The 23,589-nt window shown below is 32.4% G+C and overlaps 1 protein-coding gene across 3 annotated transcripts in view; it reads right to left on the bottom strand.

Moving 5' to 3' along the window:
* Window positions 1–23,589, bottom strand: part of LOC127738450 (monocarboxylate transporter 11-like) — a 50,732-nt gene that overhangs the window by 6,484 nt on the left and 20,659 nt on the right. The window contains exons 2-6 of one of the 3 annotated variants that reach the window (XM_052249709.1): window positions 22,711–22,774; window positions 20,305–20,448; window positions 15,955–16,101; window positions 10,575–11,669; window positions 7,846–8,009 (exon numbers count right to left, since the gene is read on the bottom strand). In XM_052249709.1, the coding sequence (XP_052105669.1) occupies window positions 7,852–8,009; window positions 10,575–11,669; window positions 15,955–16,101; window positions 20,305–20,448; window positions 22,711–22,762 (1,596 nt within the window). In that variant the 5' untranslated portion in view covers window positions 22,763–22,774 and the 3' untranslated portion in view covers window positions 7,846–7,851. Of the gene's footprint in view, window positions 1–3,555; window positions 3,790–4,654; window positions 5,890–7,845; window positions 8,010–10,574; window positions 11,670–15,954; window positions 16,102–20,304; window positions 20,449–22,710; window positions 22,775–23,589 lie in introns of those variants that run through there. The other 2 variants (XM_052249705.1, XM_052249707.1) reach the window with 2 other exon arrangements.

Raw genomic sequence — 23,589 nt, 5'->3', positions numbered from 1 at the left:
TGTGCTTTGGATGGGTATCGCTATCCATTGAGTTAAAGTTCAAATTAAAGTTCGAGTGGTTGTTCAGAGTTATTTGGTATGAAAAAGGGGAACGGCAGACAATAATAAGAAAAAAAGTATTAAAAAGTTTACAGTATTTCGGACATAATTGGGATATCCCCAAACCACTTGGTCCTGTTGTTTTTATCCTAAGTTCTCAAACGGAAGCAGTATTTTTGTAATAAATTTGTAAAATATTTCACGGAACCCTGTGTCTCGCCTGATATTGCTGCTGTAAGTGTAAAAGCGTCATGTTGATCGGCTGTACATTTATCTATACATTTATCGGTTAAAAAAAAAAAAAAATGTTTTTCTGTAGATGCTTTTTCTTGAAATTGAGGAATAACTCCTATACAAGTTTTAAAACACTTCATGGAGGTTTACAAATTTATTATGTCAAAACAGTTTAATTCGGTTTTATTTAACTAAAACAAAACTGTATGGTTTTCAACAATGAGCAAAACCCATACCCTATAGTAAGCTATAAAAGGTCCCGAAATGAAAAATGTAAAAAAAACTAGAAACCTAACGATCTATAGATAGATAGATATATACTTTATTCTCTAAAAACTAAATACAAGTTTACAGAGAAACATATAATATTAATACAGATACAATAGTCGAGGTAAACAAATACAGTATGATATTCTAAAAGTACAAAATTATGATGGCATACATGTTTAGTAACATGTATAATGAAAGGTTAAACTCAATAGAAATAAAAAAAAATGGAGATGGAGACGCCGACGCCACTATCGACGACGAAATATAGGTTTGTTGTGTCTCACTGCCGCTGCATTGATGTCGCAGGCTCGACACAAATCAAAAGACTTGAACTTTATTGTTAACAAATGAAACACTTCAAATCAACACACACTAAAGTTACAGGGAAACGGGGGGAGGGGGCTCGGACTAAGTGACAAAGCATCAATACTATAAAATAAGAATTCTCCAAATTTTTTTTAGCGTAAATGATCATTTGAACATATACGAATATCAATCTTTTATTTGTAACCAATTGAATTCCCTGATCAACCTCGCACTAATTGAAAAATAAACTTTTTGGAATATCTGTTTCACATGTGACGACGGACATGTTCCAGTGGTCGTAACCATAATACCGTCATCTTTTCCTTGAATGTAAACTACCAAATAAAACCAAATCACTGGGTTTGTACTTTCTCGAATAACACGACGGGTGCCTTTCTTGAGCATCCGAGATCACCCCGATGGATTTATATTACCCAGTCATACCGATCTATTGAATTTAGCCAAATGAAACTGTTTTGTATTCCACCGCAACTGAAAGTTGGGGGGCATATTGTTTTACCCCTGTTCGTCCGTCCGTCCGTCCGTCAGTTTGAATCCTAGGAAGTTTTCTCTTTACTGTCTGTTTGTACATATATTGAAGGTGTGCATGTGGTCAGGGTTTTTATTTTTATTATCTTATGCACTTTTGGGAGATAATTGAACTTTTTTTTGTCATTTTTGGTGTATAAGCGGTTAAATGAGTTGAGTGCGGGGGCATCACTTTGTCTAGTTTACATTTTTTCTCGTGTTGTGCTGTTACACAACTGTAACAGTCCGATGTAAGGTTAGGATTTAGCGCTCACATACATGTTAAACTCCGTCACGTGCACTTTCTTTATGTACCTGCCCCAAGTCAGGAGCATGAAGTTCAATTGTTGTCGTTGTATAAATGTGTGTCATTTTTTTTTGTAGATTGTTTATTTATAAATAAGACCGTTTGTTTTTTCGTTTGAATTTTTTCACTTAGGTGCATGGTGGCCTTTTGTAGCTGACTATACGGTGTGTTGAAGGCTGTACGGTTGCCTATATATGATTTCTTACATCCACTGCATTTAAACTCTGTTGGATAGTTGTCTCATTGTCAATCACACCACATCTAACTTTATTTCAACTTCTATGTTGCGTTTTGTATACTGTAACATTGTTTATCTTTTGTACGCATACCCCGGAGCCCTCTTTTCGGAAGCCCGAGCAAAAGTCCTTGTTCCGCGATAGAAAATTTAATTACGAACTCATATAAGATAGCTCGCATTTCAACTCAAAATCTTAATTAATCTAAATGAGACTTAAATTCGAATCTTACTCAAACTCTACCTCAAAAAGTGACTCAAATTTAATGTTAACTAGAACTTCACCTTTAAATATGACTCAAACTCGAAGTCCAACTCGAAACTCAATGCTAACTAAAACTTTAATTCTAATAATGACTTGAATTCGAAATCGAAGACTAACTCAAAGTTTAACTCAAACAGTAACCCGAACTTTAATTTGAACGTTAATTCGATGGCTGGCCACACTCATCCAAGGCACATACAACATGGAAATATATCTAAAAATAGAACAGGTTTTCCGAATTGGTCACGTGATTTTACCTCATCAAGTAATGGGATAACCACATCAAAGAATGACATGACCACATCAAATAATGAAACAAACACATCATGTAGTGTAAAATCGTCAAATTTTGAAACAGCATTACGTAATGTTAAAACCATATAAAGAATAGGCAAATCATCATTACAAAATAACAAAACCACATCATGTAATGAAACAACTACATAACGTTAAGTCACATTCACATCAAGTAATGTTAAAACCACATTGACTAATGACACATCCACATTAAATAATGGTGAAACCACATCGAGTAATGACAAAACCATATTGAGTAATGACAAAACTATATCAAGTCAATACGAAACCATATCGTGTAATATCGAAATATCATTAAGTAATGACTAATCCATATTGAGTTATATCAAAACATCATTACGTAATGTCAAAATCATATTAAGTAAAGACAAAATATCATCAAGTAATAATAATTCAACATAAAGTAATATCAGAGTTCCACATAAGACAGCTGTGGCGTTCCATACGAAATGGCCAATAGTGCTACAGAAAGTGGTGTTAGTCGTCAAACGATTTTTGAAATGTGCAAGTCTGATATATACACTGTTAATGTTTTCAAGTTAAACCATGTGGATCGTATTTCTTTTTGAGATATAGAATTTATTATAGGGATGTAAAACATGGATCCTACTGATAGGAAGAAATAAAAAAAAAAACACATAAAGACACCAATCAGCTGACATTATACACATAAAGCATGCTTGTACTAGCGTTAAATGAAAATGTAGTATCTGAAAATATAACTTATCTGCCAAGACAGTGACAAAATGTTCAGGGGGACCCAAATCAAAGTCAGCAGAACGGTATTTGTGAAAGAGATATTTGTAAAATTTTGTAAAAATAAAATATCTCTTTATCAAAGTAAGAGTTGATGGTCGACTAGTTTGCATAAGATGATCGCTTTCCTGAAAATGTCTGTAAAGGAACCTTGACGAAATTCGAGCCTACTGCTCCTTAAAATCAAACTATTTACTACTAAACATTCCAATATTGAGTACAACAATAGAAAGTACCTACGATTCTTTTTCAGTGGCATTCATTTTTAGACAAAAAACTTATAAATATATTACATACCTTCTAATTTCATGACGTAATCAGATAATTTCAGTATTGCTGTACTTATCAACAAAAAATGAAGATCCATAGCAATTTTTCATTTCACGAACTATGCACACCAGAAAAAAAATAGTAATGAAACGACATCAATGTTTTATTTATGAGTTTTCACATCCTATAACTCGTTTTAACAAAGATGATAATTATCTCACTTTTTCTCCAAATCAGTTCAATAAAAATAACGGTTAAAACAAGTCAATACTTTATATTTGAACTAATCATTGTATGTATATCTATTGGATTTTTTTTATTTCCTAAACTTTATAGCCTAACATTAGCACTTTGTCTCTTATTGGAGAAACAAATCAGTATGTACACAAATTTGCTGTGAAATTTCTATGAATTTTGTTATGTTATTTACAGAATTTATTTGTACACTTTGAAATTATCATGTCTTAACCAACGTCCTTTTAAAACAACATACACATATTCCGTATTGTTAACATGTTACTATTTTGATCGATTACTTATTTCAAAAACTGTCCTACAATTAAAAAGTTTTTTAAAAGGTAATTTTCAGGTTGAAAGTGATAATCTATAATTCTCATTTACGGCAACAAAACATAGCTTTCTGACGTAAGCCGGTTAGGAGTAACCAATATTGCTTCTCTACTACCATTTTTGCTTGAATGCACAAAGAGCAATCTAAATCGAAAACTAAATCAAGAGTTTTCAGGTATTCTTTTTGGCAGCTACGTTCAGAACAACTAAGCGACTGAACTCTTTTTTCAGTAATATTAACTGTGCGGGGACTTTTTTTTTTACATGTGTACCAGGTTTATTCCGTATTTTGTCTACTAAAGAATGAGTTTTCTTCGATTCTAGTCAATTTTCAGACTGAACGATTAAGTTTTATTACTTAAGTTAATATTTCGAAAAAATTCAATTTTGAATTTCCAAACAGCATTGAATCGTATTAAAGCATTGCTGTATAAAGTCGGTTTCCAATACACAGAATAAAATTTTAGAGAGAAAAAAAACATGCATTTTTGCAGAGTATATTTAAAAATAAAGACTACATACTGGTAATTGATATCGTAAAAGATAATATACTTACTGCCAAGAACCATGTCTGTGTGAAAGTTGTAATAACAAAAAAACACGGGGGTATATTGAATATTTATAAAACCTTTTTACTAATACAACTTGATCTATTTTTTTTTTTAAATGACGGCATGTAATTACTATACTTATGTACCAAACAAACGGTTATTGATTAGGCGTTTCATCTGTCATCAAGCGTTTTAAATCTTTTATAAAACTGCATTATTTGTTTTATTGTTTTATTCATCAATACTACAACTTTAAAAACATACAACACTTGTAATTAATGCTCCTTTTACCCCACGTTGAATGACAAACAAAATCTGCATGAATTGTGTTTCCAGTCAGAAAATAAAAATGTAAAAGTTTAAATCCAACTTGCTGTTTCAAATGGAAAATGACGTACTGAACACATTGGAAATCATTTTGGCCTGTATTTAAAAATGATAAATAATTAATTCAAATATTTTTAAGTATGGTTGTGGTAAGCCTACTTAGGTTTTCCGTTACATTGTACATCTTAAATAGGTATTTTAATGTATGAAACTAAACTCAATTGATAGTGGGATTTATCAAAATATGTAACAACATTTTACTGTTATGTTTATTGACAAGACCAAACGTTTAAGGAGAGGAGGTGATTTTCATATTTATTTTGTTAAATTTTCATTTCGAGAGAAATTGTCAATTTGTACATTTATTATATTTTAACCAAACGTTGAAGGGAAGGAGGCAATTTCATTTTTCGTGATTTTTAAGAGTAAAAACGAGGCACTGACAATGCCATGGCAAAAAAAGGAACACTGACCAAAGAGACCACAGAAAACTTTAGACTGAGTTACTCGAATCACATGAAAAACCGGGGGTGATCTCAGATGCTCTGGAAGGATAATTGTCGTATCAATTCAAAAATATTATAACCTATTATTTACATTTTGAAAAATCGAATTAACAATTTCTGCTATCTTTTACCCTTTTAGAATTTTTCATTAATCATAATTATGATTGTCTTTACCACGTTATACTGGTTTAACCCCACCACATTCTGTCCCTGTACCAAGTTAGACTATCTTTGACCATGTATTGTTGTTAATTGTCTTTGTCCTTTTTTCGGTGCTGTAGGGTATTGTTTTTTGGTCTGTTGTTATACCTAATATTTTTTGAAACTCCAGCTTTCTTTATTTTATGTATTTTTATACTTTCGTGTTATATTTCTATTATGCAGTGCTTAGTCAAAAACTTAGCAGGCTATGTTGACATCATTCGCATCATTACAAGATGCCTAAACATCGCTTTTTTAAGTAGACAAGTAATACGACTTTAAAAACATAGTAATGAGGAGAGAAACTTTGACAAGCGATGATAGTAGCGTTATAAACATAAAAACTTATAATAATAGTAACGAGTTTTAGTAAAAGTAGTTTATCAAAACCCAGATTTGAACCTACTCGCTCCGGGAAGGTTAGCATCATTTTGTATGCAGCCAAAACTTAATATTTACTTTTTATCACAATAACGTGCATATAATATTCTGCGTAACAACACAAATGCGTTTTTTTTCACAATGCCAAATAATTTGTTCACAAATGATGAAACATTTGATTTGCATTATATTTATATATATGTAACAGGCATTTTTTCTAAATTTAGGCACTTTGTATAATGCCTGAAAACTTTAGGCGTTTTCTAAAATGCCTGTAAGATTTAGGCAATTTGTATATTGACTAATTTTTTCAGGCATTTTACATAATGCCTTGAAAAATTGAAAGGCATTTTACAAAATGCCTGAATTATTTTATAGAATGAAATGTACACACAAACTGAAAGTATAGAACAACACAACAGTTTTATATAGTATAATAACTGGATTTTAACGTTTTGCATTTAAAGAGATAAAATTATCAAAAATAAATTCAACTGAATTATCTAAAATTCCCACAAGTACTGAACTCGACAATTATTTGTTATTTCATAAAATATTTGGACGGCAGGGTATGTTGCACATATGTCTTGATTTTTTGGCAAATATATCGTTTTGCGTTAAATCTGGTCCTAGCACTACAAACACATTTGGTGAAACCCGGACCATTACTTTTCAGATTTGTCAACATTTAAACGTTTGAAAAACATTGGGATTTCGAAACAGCACACACATAAAGAAATGCTTTTCATGTGTTTCCAAAAGATTCGAAGCATTATTAGCGTGATTAGGTTGACTTAAAACTTTTGGGTTATCATAGCATTCATCAGACTAAATAAGATTCGTCGCATAGTGGGTAATGCATTTCTAGTAGAAGACGCTCGCCCTTTTTGACTCACCTTGATTTGTCTCTTCTTGGTTTGCTGTTCTATTCTAGCATCAGTACACTACTGTTGCCTTAATTCGACAGATTATAAAGACCTAAGAATGTCCTCGAGGCAGTGACGATTAAGATATTCATATCTTTACTTTATAACCAAACACGACCTTGTATGGTGAAACCAATGCTTAAGAGGAGAATTCGTTTTGTTGTAACGTAACATCTGTCCCTATTCAACATACTTTCTTTTCAAGCGGCAGTAAAAATTCATGTCCTTTATCCGGTCAATCCATTGCAGAACCTAACCTATTTGATTTATTATCAATTTGTTCTCGTCCTAAATAAGCATAAAATATTTGCCACTAAACGCAAACAAACAAAAATCAGTCAATCAAACAACATCCTTCCTTTTCTCTGCTTCATATATCACTTTTGTTTTGAATCTAGATTTTCTAAAAAAAATATTTGTAAATTTTGTTTTATTGTTAGAATAACTTTTCCTTCTGTCACCATGACAAGAAAGTCATAAAATTATTATCTGAAATATAAAGTAAGTACAACTTAAAGTAGATTCACTAAAAATCTATGAAATACATACAAACTCTCCCAGTTGGTATTTGAAGAAGAAACTTAATGTTACTATATCATTGGGTTTTTTTCTTTTTTTTTTGTTTTGGTCATATCTCAATGATACTCTTTTTCTACAAATTACTTGAAACTGAATAGGCAATTTGTTGAATTTTGTTTAAAAATTCCAGTCATTTTACAAAAATAACTAATCGAATACTGGTATTGTTTTTGTTTACCCATCATGATTATCGGCTCTGCATTCTATTACTGATCTATAGAGCCTTCAGAAGAAAGGTCATTAAAATATCTAATATACATTGTGGGGAGTTCGTACCATAAATTACATATCAAGGTCATCTTTCTCCTCGAGTACAACATCCCGTCTGATAATCCGATTTGTAATAGGTTCACAGAGAAATAATGCCGATGACAGTAAAGCTAGCGCTCCTATTGTACGGAAAGATGCTATGAAGTCACCTGTGGAGTCTCTTAAAAGACCTGAAAAAAAAAAAGAATTCCTAAAAATATCCTTTTAATTGGTAACTGTTTATTTAAAAAGTATTTGAAAAGTGGATTGTTAACGTTCGTTATACTATACTGTAAACCAACTAATTTTCGCAAGCGATTTATTTGCGCGACTTTCGCGAGTAGATTTATCGCGAATATAAATCGTCGCGAATATGTAAAACTTGGAATTTTTTCCATATTTAACTACATCAAGTAAATTTGAGAATCGCGAAAATAAATCGCCGCGAAATGGGGTAGAAAGACCTAATCGCCAAATAAAGTATCCGCGAAAATAAGTTGGTTTACAGTATTGCTTTACAAACATGTACACTTGAAACGAAATGAATAAACTATTTCTGATCAAGAGTTAAACTACATATTTGAATTTCCACAAACTATTGATGTCCATAGTAGAAAAAAGTATCGATTCCTTTAAATGTTTTCTTTGGATAGCACGTGTTGTTGGGTGCCTCAAGATTACAAAGTTTTTCAATTTCTCTATGTTCACTCATGTGCTATGTCATTCGGTGAACTCACATGCCAGTATAAATTTAGCATTTTACCATTACATTAAAAAAGTATATCAAACACCAAATTCAAAGGTACATTCAATAAAATGCTCCGCTGGGCGCTGCTTTATACGGCCGCAGAGGTCGAACTCTGAACAGCTGGGGGCAAGTATGGACACTACATTCAAGCTTCATACAACTCTGAATTTGGATGTGATTAAATATTTGACACAGCATAGGTTTCTGACACAGAATGAATGTGATGAAATAACTGAAAAAAATTGTGAAATTGGACTTTTACCTATCATGGTCCAATATCCAAATCTAAATACACGGTACTATTCGGCATATCCAAGTACACAAAGAATTGAATTTATTTATTTATTAATAGACAATATTAGCTCAGTTTTAAAGGGGTTCGCTTCACAAAAAAAAAACATATATAGCATTCTGAAAATTAATTTATACAGAATAACAAACAAACCTTCCATGAAGTTCTTCAAAAAATTTACAAAAAAAAGAATAAAAAAAATAAACAATTTCCAAAATATCGTTCACCATTAAACACAATGTCTTTAAAAAATCCATAAAACTTACTGTTCATCATTTTCAAAATATCTAATAATGAACTGTAAATTGCAAACTATATTTACACATAATTTCTTCTCTAAAAATAGAATTAATGTTGTATCTATTTTCAACTATGAATCTACTTATAATTTTATAAATTGTGCAATTTATATTTAAATGTTTGACATAGCATAGGTTTCTGAAACAGAATGAATGTGGTCTAAGAATTTAAAAAATTTAAATTGGACATTTACCTATTATGGTCCAATATCCAAAATCTAAATACATGAATAGATTCGGCATATCAAAGAACCCCAAGAATTCAATTTTTAATGAAATCAAACAAAGTTTAATGTTGGACCCTTTTGACCTCAATGTGGACCAATTTGATAACGGGGCCCAAAAATCCAAAGTCTAAATGCACGTTTAGATTCAGTATATCAAAGAATCTCAAGAATTAATTTTTTGTTGAAATCAAACACTGTTTAATTTGGGACCATTTGGACCTTAATGTGGACTAATTTGAAATCGGGCCCCAAAAATCCAAAATCTAAATGCACGGTTAAATTCAGCATATCAAAGAATCCCAAGAATTATTTTTTTGTTGAAATCAAACACTGTTTAATTTTGGACCATTTGGACCTTAATGTGGACTAATTTGAAATCGGGCCCCAAAATAAAAAATCTAAATACACGTTCGATTCACCACATAAAAGTACCCAAACAATTCAATTTTTTTATGAAATCAAACAAAGTTAAATTTTTGACTCTTTGGTCCTCAGAGTGGACCAATTTAAAAACTAGGCTCAAAATCCAAAATCTTAATACACGGTTAAATTCGGCATATTAAAGAAACCCAGGAATTCAAGAATTTGAATTAAAACTCCATTGAAATTGGTCAAGAAATAAGCAATTCATACAAAGTATTAGAAAAGTATTGTTTTCGGCCCCTTTTTCCTAAACGGTTAGGGCCATAACCCCCAAAATCAATCCCAACCTTTCTTTTGAGGTATGGAGCCTTGTGGTACCTTGTGGTACAATTTCTTAGAGATCCATATGCTTATACACAAGTTATTGTCCTGAGACAAGAAAAGTGCGTTTTGACCCTTTTTTTGGCCTCTTATTTCTAAACAGTACAAATAATTACCCCCAAAATCAATTCCAACCTTCCTTTTGTGATATGGAACCTTGTGGTACAATTTCATAGAGATCCATACACCTTTACTCAAGTTATTGTCTGGAAACCAAATGACTTTGGAGGATGACGACAACATCATAACATTATACAACCGCAAATTTTGCAGTCGTATCAAAAGGGGAAGTCCTTACAAACTGACAAAACCAAACGTTACCAACCAACGGAAACTATGTTTTAATTTCAGAATCGAGTATTTTTGTATAGTCACTTATTCATGGAAGTATCCGTTTATTAAAATTTTCGTAGTTTGAAATAAAAGATTTTACTAAAGCTACTTACCGAAAATTAGTGGTCCAAATATAAACGCAGGTAGTTGACCAACAATGAGGATCGATACGGCAGGAGGTGTTAACTCAAGTCCAACTATTTCTACAGTATGACTAAACATTAATACAAGTTGGACTCCAGCAAATAGACCAATTGCAACACAAAGTACTACTAGTCCAGCAAACGATGTCAGTAGTTGATTACAATTATATATCACACCACATACACCCTGCGATATTGCTAAGATATGGTATGTTTTTATATGTGGTATGTCAGCCATAATTCCAGAACATATTCTCCCAACAAAATCCACTGCTCCAGTGAGGGAAACTAAAATGACTATTTTGGTATTGTCAATGTTATGATGACTGGCATAGAGAGGAAGGTAAGATAAAAATGTAGCAGTGACAGTTGTTGCCAAACAGTTTGCAATAACAAAAAGAAGGAACGTTGGATTCAAGAAAGGAGTACATGGATGAGGACATTTCTGTACCTCAACAGGCGAATCGCTTACTTGATCATCGCTGGAATTCAGTTTTGTCATCGATAATGCTAAAGATGCACTACTATTTCCAAATGTTAATGAATCTGATATTGAAAAACCTCGCTTATTATAATGTTTATCGTGTAATTGAGTGTCAACGTTTCTATTAAGACCATTTTCACTTGACGATAACAGTTTAACTTTGCTCTCCTTTTTATACAACAACGGATCTGATCCATTAGAAAAATTATACATGTTCACGTCACCATTATTAATGCGATGATCTTTTACAATGTTCTGAATACGTATTGGTCTTTCTGATTCTGTTTGATTTCTTTTGTTGTCGGTCTCTTTCTCGCTTGCATTTTTAGAAATGTTTGATAACTTGCCGTTATGCCTTAATAAACATGCCATTGGAACATCGTGCATCAAAATACCACCAGTTAGCAACAGAGCTCCCCGTAAACCATAATTGTCCAGTAAGTATCTGTAAAGAGGAGGACATATAAGTCCCCCTAAACAACAGCCAGAGATAGCTATTCCATTTGCCATAGCTCGCCGCTTTGAAAAATACGTCCCAAGTAAATAGATCGAGGGTGGTAAAATCAAAGCCATTCCAACGCCTGAGTTGAAGAAAAAAGTGTTTTGGCAATATATATCTAAAATCATTCGTGTTAAAGTCCTTTGATGGTATTTGCTACTCAAAATAAATTAACTAAAATCTGATTTTTTACTTCACATTAATATTTTCTTAGTTCCATACAATCTGTGATAATTAAAACGTTACTTGTGCTTTCGATTGTTCAGAAGAATTTTATTATTTGTTTCAATGTGAAATATTATACATATTATATATAAATAACTACAGAGATCAATTCACTTTATAAAATAGAAGTCGTCAAATGTCAATGTCGACGAGATTGTCGAAATTGAATATCGAGTTTGATACCAAGTATTCTAAAAGTATAAGTATTTACTGTTTCTCATGCGAAACACTTTGTTGGAAACATGTAACACACGAGAAACATAACAACACATGTATCAAGTTATCTACGAGACACTCGTTTTGAAATAGTCAACCAACAAAATGATAACCTTACATCGTCATAAATGACAATACCATTATGTTCTGAGACAGCAAGGTAGTCATTATATTTGACAAATTTCTCGAAATTCAATTACTTTTACAATAAACGAAAGGAGACATGAGGTATACGTCAGTGAGAAAAGCAACCTAGCAACAAAACATACGACATCTTCTATTGTAATCTTTTCACGTAGGAAACCTGGGTTTATTTTAAATAATTCAGTCGTTATATTCCGCTGCTCTACGATGGCTACATTAACCTCTCGAGTGGGAGAGTCGATCATGGGTGAGGGACTGAATTATTCGGGTTAGGTTTGTTTCTACTGAAGTGAATTAATTATTACTTGTTTCTATGAATATTTGCCATTTCCCATTATATTATGAGATATTAGTGGCCTTTATTCACCTACTTTCATTTCTTTTTGAATCGCGGGAAACTGAAGTACATGTTTGCGTTCAACTTTTTTTGATTATCTGATTCAGTTGTTTTGTGTGTATGCAGGAATGAAGAAGACGTATTTACGCCCTCTTTAATTACTGGCACAGTAGGATAGATAATAGTTAATTATACTATCTGACAGCACAGAAATATGTTCCATAATATTAGCATTGAACTCCTGAAGCAGTACAAGATTATATATAAAGGTTTCTAAAATCGAAAGTAAAATTCCAAAACGGGAATGTTCATGAAATATTAATATGATATCTCTGCAGGTGGTATTCATTGTCAAATGTTGATTTAAATAAGATTATATTCAACATAATAGTTTACAAGACGACCCTTTATGGGTTAATTATACGTCTTAATTATGTTTAATGGCATAAATCGTTGGTGTTATAGTTGCACATTGCATACTATTAATCCAGTAAACGATAAAAAGCAACCATGAAATCTTATGTATTTGATTCTAGACTATTTAATAGACATGAACTTTGAATACTCATATTCAAAAGGACATTATATCAGTTTTTTTTCGGATACCATGATCAATAAGGAATTCGGGTCAAGTCTGAAAGAACATGCTAGAAAGTAGTACATATTTAAAACAAAATAGTTTGTTTTGGGTGTTGCTTTCAAAATATGTAGAATTTTTTTTTGTGCGTATCAAACGAAAGCTGAATGAAAATTGATTATTGTAGAACACTTTTTGACTTATAATTTTGAATAATAAAGAAATTGACGTATAAGATAAAAAAAAAAAGGATCCATTAAGGTCTAAATTAAAATCCATAGATTTTTTAAATAATTTGTCAAAATGTAGTTTATATCATGCTTCTTTCAAAAATATAATAAAAAGTATGGGTCACCGGGCTTTTCTCACGCTACAGGTTGTGCAAAATTGTCAGATTTTGTATAGATTATGAATGGAAAACCCAATTTTGTGTGATAAAAAGAAAAACTACACTAAAGAAATTTAAGATAAAATATGAGAATATAGCTCTAATAATATGCTTTCAGATAAGAAAAAGAAAAAATGGGATCACCTGACTCGTTTTCATGCTACATAATACAATAGGTAAATTCACAACACATTCTATTATAAAGATTACTTTATTTGAGTTATCTCCCCTTATGTGGCAAAGTTGAAAAAAAAACGAATCAAACAAAAATATTCAGTTTTTTTTTATAAAATACAGCCGTAAATATGATAAAACACATAATTTTCTATATTAACATGAAAGTCTAACACATGAATTAAATACTACTGTGAAAATTTGCACATTTCATTAAAGATCTAGACCGATTGTTGTCTGCTTTTTCAAAATCCAAGATGGTGGAAGACACCCCAGCTACCTTAATCCTGTTTCTCAGATCTTATAAACTACCTGTTATGGTACTTCCGAAGTTTCGGCAACAAGTACTATCGTATATGCAGTTAAAAGTATGTAGATTTTTTTCAGTATCCGAATAATACAGTCCCTCCCCGTAATCGATCTCTCCTACTTGCGAGGGCCTGAAATCCTAACACGATAAAAACTCTTCACGAATCCTGGATTGTGATTGGTGCCCCGTAGAAGAGGTGACCAATCAGTCATCATCTCAATTTTATCAAGATAGGTAAATCCCGAGCTAATTCCGAATGATTGATTGAAGATTTTTCATTGTCTATGCATTCAGGCGTTAATGGAGTAATCGTAGATCAGGTGAATATAACGACTTAATTATTCGGGTTACAAGACACCATAAAGTGTTGCTTTGACATGCAATGACTGTCACTTTATTTGAACTTAAGACAAAAGAGCTGTGACTGCTTGAAATTGATGAATTCAACATAGAAAGCAATGGGGCGATGAATTAGTGATGTCCCTCCATAAAATATGACAAATGTTCAATTAGATTAAAAGAAAAAAAGTGCAAAGTGAATAAAAGTATAAGTTGATCGATCGTTGTTGGATCTACGTCCAGTGGCAAATATTACATGCATTTTCTGGACGGAAATAAATTAACAATGAATACAATAGGTAGGTCCTGCAATAGGAGGAGGACCGGGATGATGGGCGGGAAATTTGGAATGTCACTGGAAAATGGGGCTTTATAGGATAGTGACAGACATTTAGCCTTGTAACAGGCCACCTACAGACCGCTCAACGAGTAATTACTATGGTTCTTTACGTGCAGCGAGCCTTGCACTCTCTCTCTCTCTCTACACGAGACATTGGATTCAACGTTCCAATTCTGACCGGACGTGGCTGCGAATTTATACATCCCGCAAAGACGTTTAAGCAAGTGCCTCCTATAGGGAAAGTACCACGCCCTTTTACGTTATATAAACATTGCAATAACTCTTTCAGGGGTCCACAAATGGCATTTTGCACGGCAAAATTTATTTCCCTGTTCAACACGCCCTTGTTTCACAGTGCTTGCTCGAGATTTGTTTTACTTAATTTCTAGTAATTTGTTTAATCTCAAAAAAACTAAATGTGGCTTTTTTAAAATCAATTAAAACAATTGACAAAGGCCTGTGGGAAAATTATTCTAGATATGTCATATATTTTTTTTAGAAATTAAACAAAAAAATGAAAAAGGAGGATATGGTGTATCAACTTATAACCTATACTACCACCACTACACACATATGAAATAAGTTAAGGAACAGATGTTTTATTGCTGTTTTATTACTGTTCTTCATCTAAATATATCAGGGTGGCCTTCAACATTGATAAATACATTTCATTTTGAAGACATATCAAATATCTGAAGAAAAATTGATAAAACAATTCTGCAGATGTATCTTATCAAGAACATTTATAATTCAGGTGGGTGCGTCAAATTAGCCTACTATCGGACTTTGCATTAAAAGTGCTACCTTCCATTATATTTTTAGATTTTTTTTGTACTATATATTTCAATGTACATTCTTTATGTGCCTGTTTCGAGTTAGAGCTTGTGGTCAAGTTGTTGCTATCTGATATAATTGTTGCTCAGTCTCTGGTTTTCTATGTTTTGTTTTGTGTACTGTTGTTTGTTTCTTTCTTGTTTAGCCATGGCTTTGTCAGTTTATTTTCGATTTATGAGTTTGAATGTCCCTTTTGTATCCTTCGCCTCTCTTTTCTTATTTTTTTTGTTATAAGCTTACACCAGTTTAATCGGGCCGGTTGTTTTCTGTTTTGAATTGTTAAACATTTAGTCATGCCGGGTCGTTTATAGCTTACTGTATGTGTTATGTTCACAGTGAAGGCCGTACGGGGATTTGTCCTTTGGTGGATAGTCTACTAGTATTTGGCCAAAAAAAGTATTTTCTTGAAAGGCAAAAGAGATAGGTACTTTTCGATCATGTTCTGTTTTGTGTATGTAACATATATAATAGCTGTAAACATACCCACGAGGAAGCTGAGAGTAAAGAACAGGAAGTATATGTTTCCAGCAAGACAACTTAGACTATACCCACAAGCAGTTACGAAGCTACCAAGTATTACAGTTGTTCTTGGTTTCAATACTTTAATCAAATACATCATTATTGGAAGAGCTTAAAACATATATAAAAGAGATCCATTAAACATTAGTATTATGCATAGTTCGTGTTTGTTTAAATTTAAGATAAACATTTCCAGAAATAATAAGTTGAACTGTGAGCTATTGCTCAATTATGACATACCCCTATAAGTATTCAGGAAGTTGAAAAGTTATGGATGTGAAAATGCTTCACATATTGTAGCATGCTCACATAATTCTTGATTCAAAATCTAAGAAAGCCTTGCTTTGATAATTCCTATGAAAAAAGCGACGAAGTTTGTCGGAATATATATATATTCGGTAAACAAGATGATGAGCAATCGATCTGAAAATGCACCACACAGTAACATGCTCACATGAAGCTGTTATACCAATATCAAAGGGAGCTCTTTTTGTGCTTCCTGAGAAAAAATGCTATCAAAATTGTATGAAATGGATGGAAACACGGTCGGGCACACGTAAACAGTATACCCCTTCCTTCGGAACGAGGTAGTCATAATGACCAAGGTAGATTTCTACTTGCCACAATATAATATTAAAATAAAGGTAGCTATTACAGAGATTGCGTCCTGAAAAGATTTATCTTTAGAAAGATTGTTATAACAAAAATATTTACATTTGAATAGATTATGTATCTTCATAGATTCGTATGTTCTCCGCAAGTTTTTGTCGACATATTTGATGAAGAAGTAGTGATAATCGTTTACAGATTGCGGGTAACGTTTAAACGCAGGATTCAATTTGAAAAGTTTACAGTTTATCCGAACATTTGTTTGACCGTCACAACTTAATATGGCTTTTTAATCATCTCTTTTTTCTTTGGTTATTAAAAATTATAAAATAGAATCCAGAGAAAAACACTGCTTTCTGTACGGACCTTTCTATAGGAAATATATTAACTGTTTTGTAAGAGTACAATTTACGAGTATATTCTGCTAGATATCTCTGATCGGTACTTTGTGTCTTTCAATTCATTGGTTTTCGCTTGTTGCTGTATATCATTTGTTATTTATATACATAAATCAGGCAGTTGGTTTTTCTCGTTTGAATTGTTTTACAGTCTGTCATGTCGGGGCCATCTAAAGCTAGCTATGCGGTATGGGCTTTGCTTAATGTTGACTGAAGGCCGTTAGGTAACCCTATGAAATTAACATGTACGTCATTTGGACCCTGGCAGATAGTTGTCTTATTGGCAAGCATACCACATATTACATGAACATAATTTGAATACTGGCAAGTTGGACATTAGAATTTTTTTTTAATACTTAAAATGAAACAAAAACTTTGAACCATAACTGTTTCATCTGCTCTATTATTACCTATTAATATATCTTATATCAATTATGTTTTGATCAACTTAAAATTATTGTGTAGATGGCTTAAATGTAATTATGAAAATGCATCTTCAAGATCCAATAATATTTGAACCTACCATATAACCGATATTTAAACGTATTTTTTTCATATAAAAGGCCCGAGAACACAGTTATTTCGTAGTGCATTTCTTTTAGACAAAAAACGCAAATGTAAAAAATCGCACCTGCTCTATCCAAAAAAGATTTTTACAGTGTAGTGTACTATTGTGACGGAATATTTGATAAAACTTTATAACAAACTAGGTCGGAAACTATTATTTCATTTTCAGAGGAATCAATATCAATACCACAACGTATAATTGGATATTGTCAATACTAATCTAAATAATCTTCTAAGACACTATCGTTATCCTTACAAGATTAATAGAAATGAATAATTAACTATTTCATGATAGAACAAATTGCTAATGAGATATGAATCAATTTGACATCACAAGCAGGTCAACATTTATTATATAACTTTGGACATAATAGAAACATCTATTCTTAAACAACTTAACAATTGGACATACTTTCGGACAACTCGATATTTGGCTATAATAACTAAGAAAGTTACGTTGCCATAGTATCAGCGCGTACTGCTATATAAGCTTGAATTAAGGCTGGCTCGCCAAAATGCGAACCTCTCCTTAATAGGTAAGTTCAGGACTTTTAAAACTTTTAAAAGTTAAATAAAACTTTGATTATTAATATAATTGATATAAATTAATCTGAAGTTATTTTAGAAAGTATTTGCTGTTTTAATATTTAGAATTAATTGAAAAGATATGTCTAATTTTATTAGTATTCTTTAATTTGTTTTATCAGATTCAGATTGTATTTTATCTTGTATTGTCAATTCTTTTTCTTTATTAAAAAAAATGCAAACCTCTCCTTAATAGGTGTCAGTCGATCCTGGCCTGTCTCTACATCGACGACAATGCCTCAAAAAACATAGGCATTGTCCACGGCTAGTCTCCCCAAAATGGAAAGGTTTAATTTCTACTCTCACAGAACTCGCTCTTGTGTTGAGAGTCAGAGATAGAAGCACAAAGATGTACCATGTTATACTGATATCAACATCCAATTATTCATTTATTACAATAAATGGTAGCGGACCTGAAAGCTAACACGGGACATCTCTTTGAGATAAGGAATAGAATAAACTAGAGACCAAGCGACATGCTCAAGCAGTACGCGCTGATGCTATGGCAACGTAACTTTCTTAGTTATTATACCAAAATATCGAATTGTCCGAAAGTATGTCCAATTGTTAATTTGTTTAAGAACAGATTTTTCTATTATATCCAAAGTTATATAATAAATGTTGACCTGCTTGTGCTGTTAATTTGATTCATATCTCATTAGAGATTTGTTCTATCATGAAATAGTTAATGATTCATTTGTATTAATCTTGTAAGGATAACGATAGTGTCTTAGAAGATTATTTAAATTAGTATTGACAATATCCAATGATACGTTGTGGTATTGATATTGATTCCTCTGAAAATGAAATAATAGTTTCCGACCTAGTTTGTTATAAAGTTGTATCAAATATTCCGTCACAATAGAACTACTTTTAAGACAAATTATATCACAATTATAGAAAAGTCTATCGGCTCTAACTCAAAATATGGACAATATCATGTTTAGGGGGTCTATAATTCAGTTTGACAGCTTCGAAAATTCAGACTTACTATTTTTTTCCCTTTTCTAACTAGACCAAATCACTACTTAAAATTCATGCCCCAAATTTGTTTTACATGCAATTCCCCCCCCCGCACCCCCCCCCCCCCTACTTACTATTTTATGCATAAAATATAAAGAAATAAATTTGCAAGTTATTCATTGTCCACACTAGGGACAACAAAAAGCAGAGGACGATACCTGTGTGTCCAAACCAAAAGATAATTACATCTTATAGTCCCATACTGTATGTTTTAAGTAAAAAAGTATATGTATATTTCAGAAAAAAATCTTAACCTACAAGACTGCAATAGACATAACCAAAAAAACAGGTCAAGTCATATATTTTTTATTTGTATAATTTAGAGCTCAATTTGTATTAATTAATTTCCACTGAATATCTGCTTAGTTTTTAATTTTGGTTTTAATATTGAATCACTCATAGGGTCTTTGCATCAGAAATAAACACATTTATTCTAAAACTGTTGTTGGCATGATACGGGTTATGTTCTTCTCATATATTTTATGATGGTATGATACTAAACCCCTAACAGGAGGGATCGTGCTTGATTTTCATATGATGAAGACATAATTTTACAATCAGTTTAATTGAGGTCTGGAGCTGGCATGTCAGTAACTGCTAGTAGTCCTTTGTTAATTTGTGTATCATTGTCATTTTGCTTAGTTTCTTTTGTTACCTATTCTGACATCGGACTTGGATTTGTTTTAAAGTGAGTTTTACTTTGCGTATTGCTGAGTGTTTGTTTTTTTCTACATTGGCTAGATGTATAGGGGGAGGGTTGAGATCTCACAAAACATGTTTAACCCCGCCGCATTTTTGCGCCTGTTCCAAGTCAGGAGCCTCTGGCCTTTGTTAGTCTTGTATGATTTTTAATTTTAGTTCATTTATATGTTTTGGAGTTTAGTATGACGTCCATTATCACTGAACTAGTACACATTTTTGTTTAGGCGCCAGCTGAAGCACGCCTCCGGGTGCGGGATTTTCTCGCTGTGTTGAAGACCCATTGGTGGCCTTCGGCTGTATTCTGCTCTTTGGTCGGGTTGTTGTCTCTTTGACACATTCCCTATTTCCATTCTCAATTCTATTTTAGATTAATATTGAATATGTCCATATAAACTGTATTCAAGTTTGAACTTGCATACACACAACTTACATGACAAACAGTAAACCCCATTCATCATTCCCATGATAAGGGTGACAGTGGACACTTTTTCATCGTATACCTCAAGAATTTCAACGAAAAACAGACCGAAAGAACTGACAACCCCTGATGTCAGACACTGTAGGACGACACAAGCTACAACGAAAAAGAAATACGAACAGTTACTTATACAGCATTTATGCATAAAAAACTTTGAAGATGCTTTTTTATGATTACTTTGAAATTCTCTGGAACAAAAAAAATCACAAGCTCCCCTTTTGAACAGGGCAGTTGGAATCGGACTAATGTACTATGTAACAAAAATTATATTGGCGATTAATTTCATTGCGTATTAAAATGTAAACAATACTTTGAAGAAAACAGAAAACTTTGTATGTCCCATTGTTACATAAAAATAGGTCTAAGTCTCAAATGGTCGTGTTACCATATTTGTGACCCAATTTTGTTGAAAATAACAAAGTTCTTATGTCTGGTAGTTTAAGAAAAATACTCGAACAATTCCACAATAACAGATGCACAACTTTAACATATGTGCAATCTTCCTTTGAAGTTTTAGTAAACTGGCTTGAAAATTGTAGGTGTTCAATACACAAAACGTGTACCCTCTTTCATAAATTTTGCTGACAAAAGTTCCCAAATCTTGAAAAATGAGAAAAATTCCTTAAACAATTCCATAATAGCAGGTGCACATTTTCAACATATGTGCTATCTTCCTTGTAAAGCTTCAGGGATCTGGTTTGAAAAATGTAAGAGAACAAGTTGACTTTTTACAAACTATACACTTTTCCCCGCCCAACATCACAATACTATAAGACGGTTTTGAACTCAAATCCGGTAAAAAATGGAAATATTATCAAATACAGTCAGGAGGGTTTGGCGCCAACTAACTAGTTTAATCCCGCCACATTCTGTATGTGCCTGTCCCAAGTCGGGAGCCCGCAATTCAGTGGTTTTCATTTGTTGCTGTGTGACATATTTGTTTTTCGTTCATTATTTTGTACATAAATTAGGCCGTTAGTTTTCTCGTTTGAATTGTTTTAGATTTGTCATTTCGGGGCCTTTTATAGATGACTATGCGGTATGGGATTTGCTCATGGTTGAAGGCCGTACGGTCACCTAAAGTTGTCAATTTCTGTGTCATTTAGTCGTTTGTGGAGAGTTGTCTCATTGGCCATCATACCACATCTTCCTATTTGTATATATATCATGATTTCAAAAACAAATTAGTTTGGTTAAAAGTTTGTAAAGTCATAAAGAATATGTGCTCCTGGCTGAAATTGCACTTCATATATTGATGAGCATTTTTTTGTTGTTTTCTTTATAAGTATTGTAAATAAATGTCTTCTCTCCATTTATGCATATGATTTATTGAGAATGAAGGCAAGTTATTTTAATAACTATTTCTATGCAGACGAAGGAAACCATTAATTTGTTTCGAAATTTACATTTTCCTAGCCCCGATCGGGGAACCCCTGCATTACGATCATTTGGCTGGATGATTATTTGCCAGTTTCTACACAATGTATTTTATTACACATTCTTGCTGATCTACAGATCGATAATTTGTAAACTAGATTTTTATTTGGTTTTTAATAAATTTTCCTTCCCTCCATCCCCTTTCACCACCCTAAGCTTTTTTTTTGGGGTTTATTTTGATGTTTGTTAGATGTTCATCTATATTTGGGTCCATCACAAAAGTATATTTGTAAATAAGCCAGTTTTAGGTTTGGAGCATGTTCATTTCTGAATGCTTACAAATGTATGTTGTAGGTATTACACTTAGCATTTCAATATTTTTATATGGCTTAGTTGACCCCTTCCTAGGCCAAGCTATTGTATTCTGTATTATTGTATTATCGTTTTATGTTTTTCATTCATTATTATCTTGTACAAATGCATATGTACAATGTATATATTGATTATTTTCATATGAGAATTTTTTTTTTCTGAATTAGTAAAAATTTCACAATTCACCTTCTTGTTTCTCTTTTCATTTATGCATTGCCCAATAGAATGTAAAATACATAATCTACTCGCTGATTCATACAAGTGAATGTGAAACCTCCGGTGGTTTGTTTAGGTTGTAGGAGAAAAGCTTAAAGATATATAGATTGTTGGATAGTTTCTAAATACGCATTGTCATTTGATAAAGCAAGTAGTTACTGGTATTCAAGAAATAACGTAAGAGGTTTTCGTCAAACGAAATTGTTATTTTTCTCAGTTTGTCATAGAATCAAAGACAACCGCTATTGTAAAAGTTGAAATTGCTAATGACAAAATTTGAACGACATATGCATGTCACTGTCTGTTGGTTTAATTACTACTCTCTTTAGCAATAAAGAACAAGTATGTATTAATATATATCGGATTGCCTTACATTACACAATTTCAACTAACCTGATAAAACCACCCAAGCATATCCTCCATCTGTATTGTCGTTGTTCCTCATATCGTCAAAAACCTATCCAAATAAAAAAGGAATCATGCAATAGATAAACACGATCAACAAATACTTTTAAGTTATCAATCCAAATTGATTTGTATGATTGTTTTGATACTTATGCATGCATGTACACACGATAGAAATTTCTTTTCGAACAAGTAAATCTTTATAATTTAACATTACTACGACCGTCATATGAGACTTTGAAATCATCTTAATTCGTAATGTCAATTATGTAATGCAAATATAAACGACACAAAGATATGTCACGCCTGTTTTAATTTCGCTAGTATATTGCAAATGTTTAAATCAAAATGTTAACAAGGTATGACTATCTGTACATCTGGTAAAATGCAAGGATTGAAATCTCGAATACAACCATATTTATTTTCTTTGAAAAAAAGTTTTTATGAACATCATTTGCATGAAACAATAAATAGGTATAACGATATACTGACCTTATTACACGTTTTAACAGGTAAACTATGCAAAAGTTACTCTGTCTAGGTCAATGGGCGACGACTAATGGGCGAGGTCAAATAATCTCAATGAAATTATATGTGCCAATGCTAATTAATCTGCGTATTAAATATTATTGACTTCGCCTGAAAATGACTTTTAATTGTTAACTATGCAATATTTTCATCGGCAATGGATCACGGCTGAGGGGCTGAGGAAACAACTGAGAAAGAAAAGAGATGTCATTTATGCTGCAAGCATAGTAGCATTTAAGTTGCAAGCTGGAAGCATAAAAGAAATCTTGTTGCACGTATGGTAGTACTGTGACATAATAAATTTCCTAAAATGCTTCCAGACGCAGCTTGAAACGACCG

This window comes from Mytilus californianus, unplaced genomic scaffold, assembly GCF_021869535.1.
Source record: "Mytilus californianus isolate M0D057914Y unplaced genomic scaffold, xbMytCali1.0.p SCAF_4, whole genome shotgun sequence".
Taxonomy (NCBI): Eukaryota; Metazoa; Mollusca; class Bivalvia; order Mytilida; family Mytilidae; genus Mytilus; species Mytilus californianus.
Note: the sequence above shows the minus strand (reverse complement) of the source record. Positions and strands in the feature narration are given on the sequence as shown.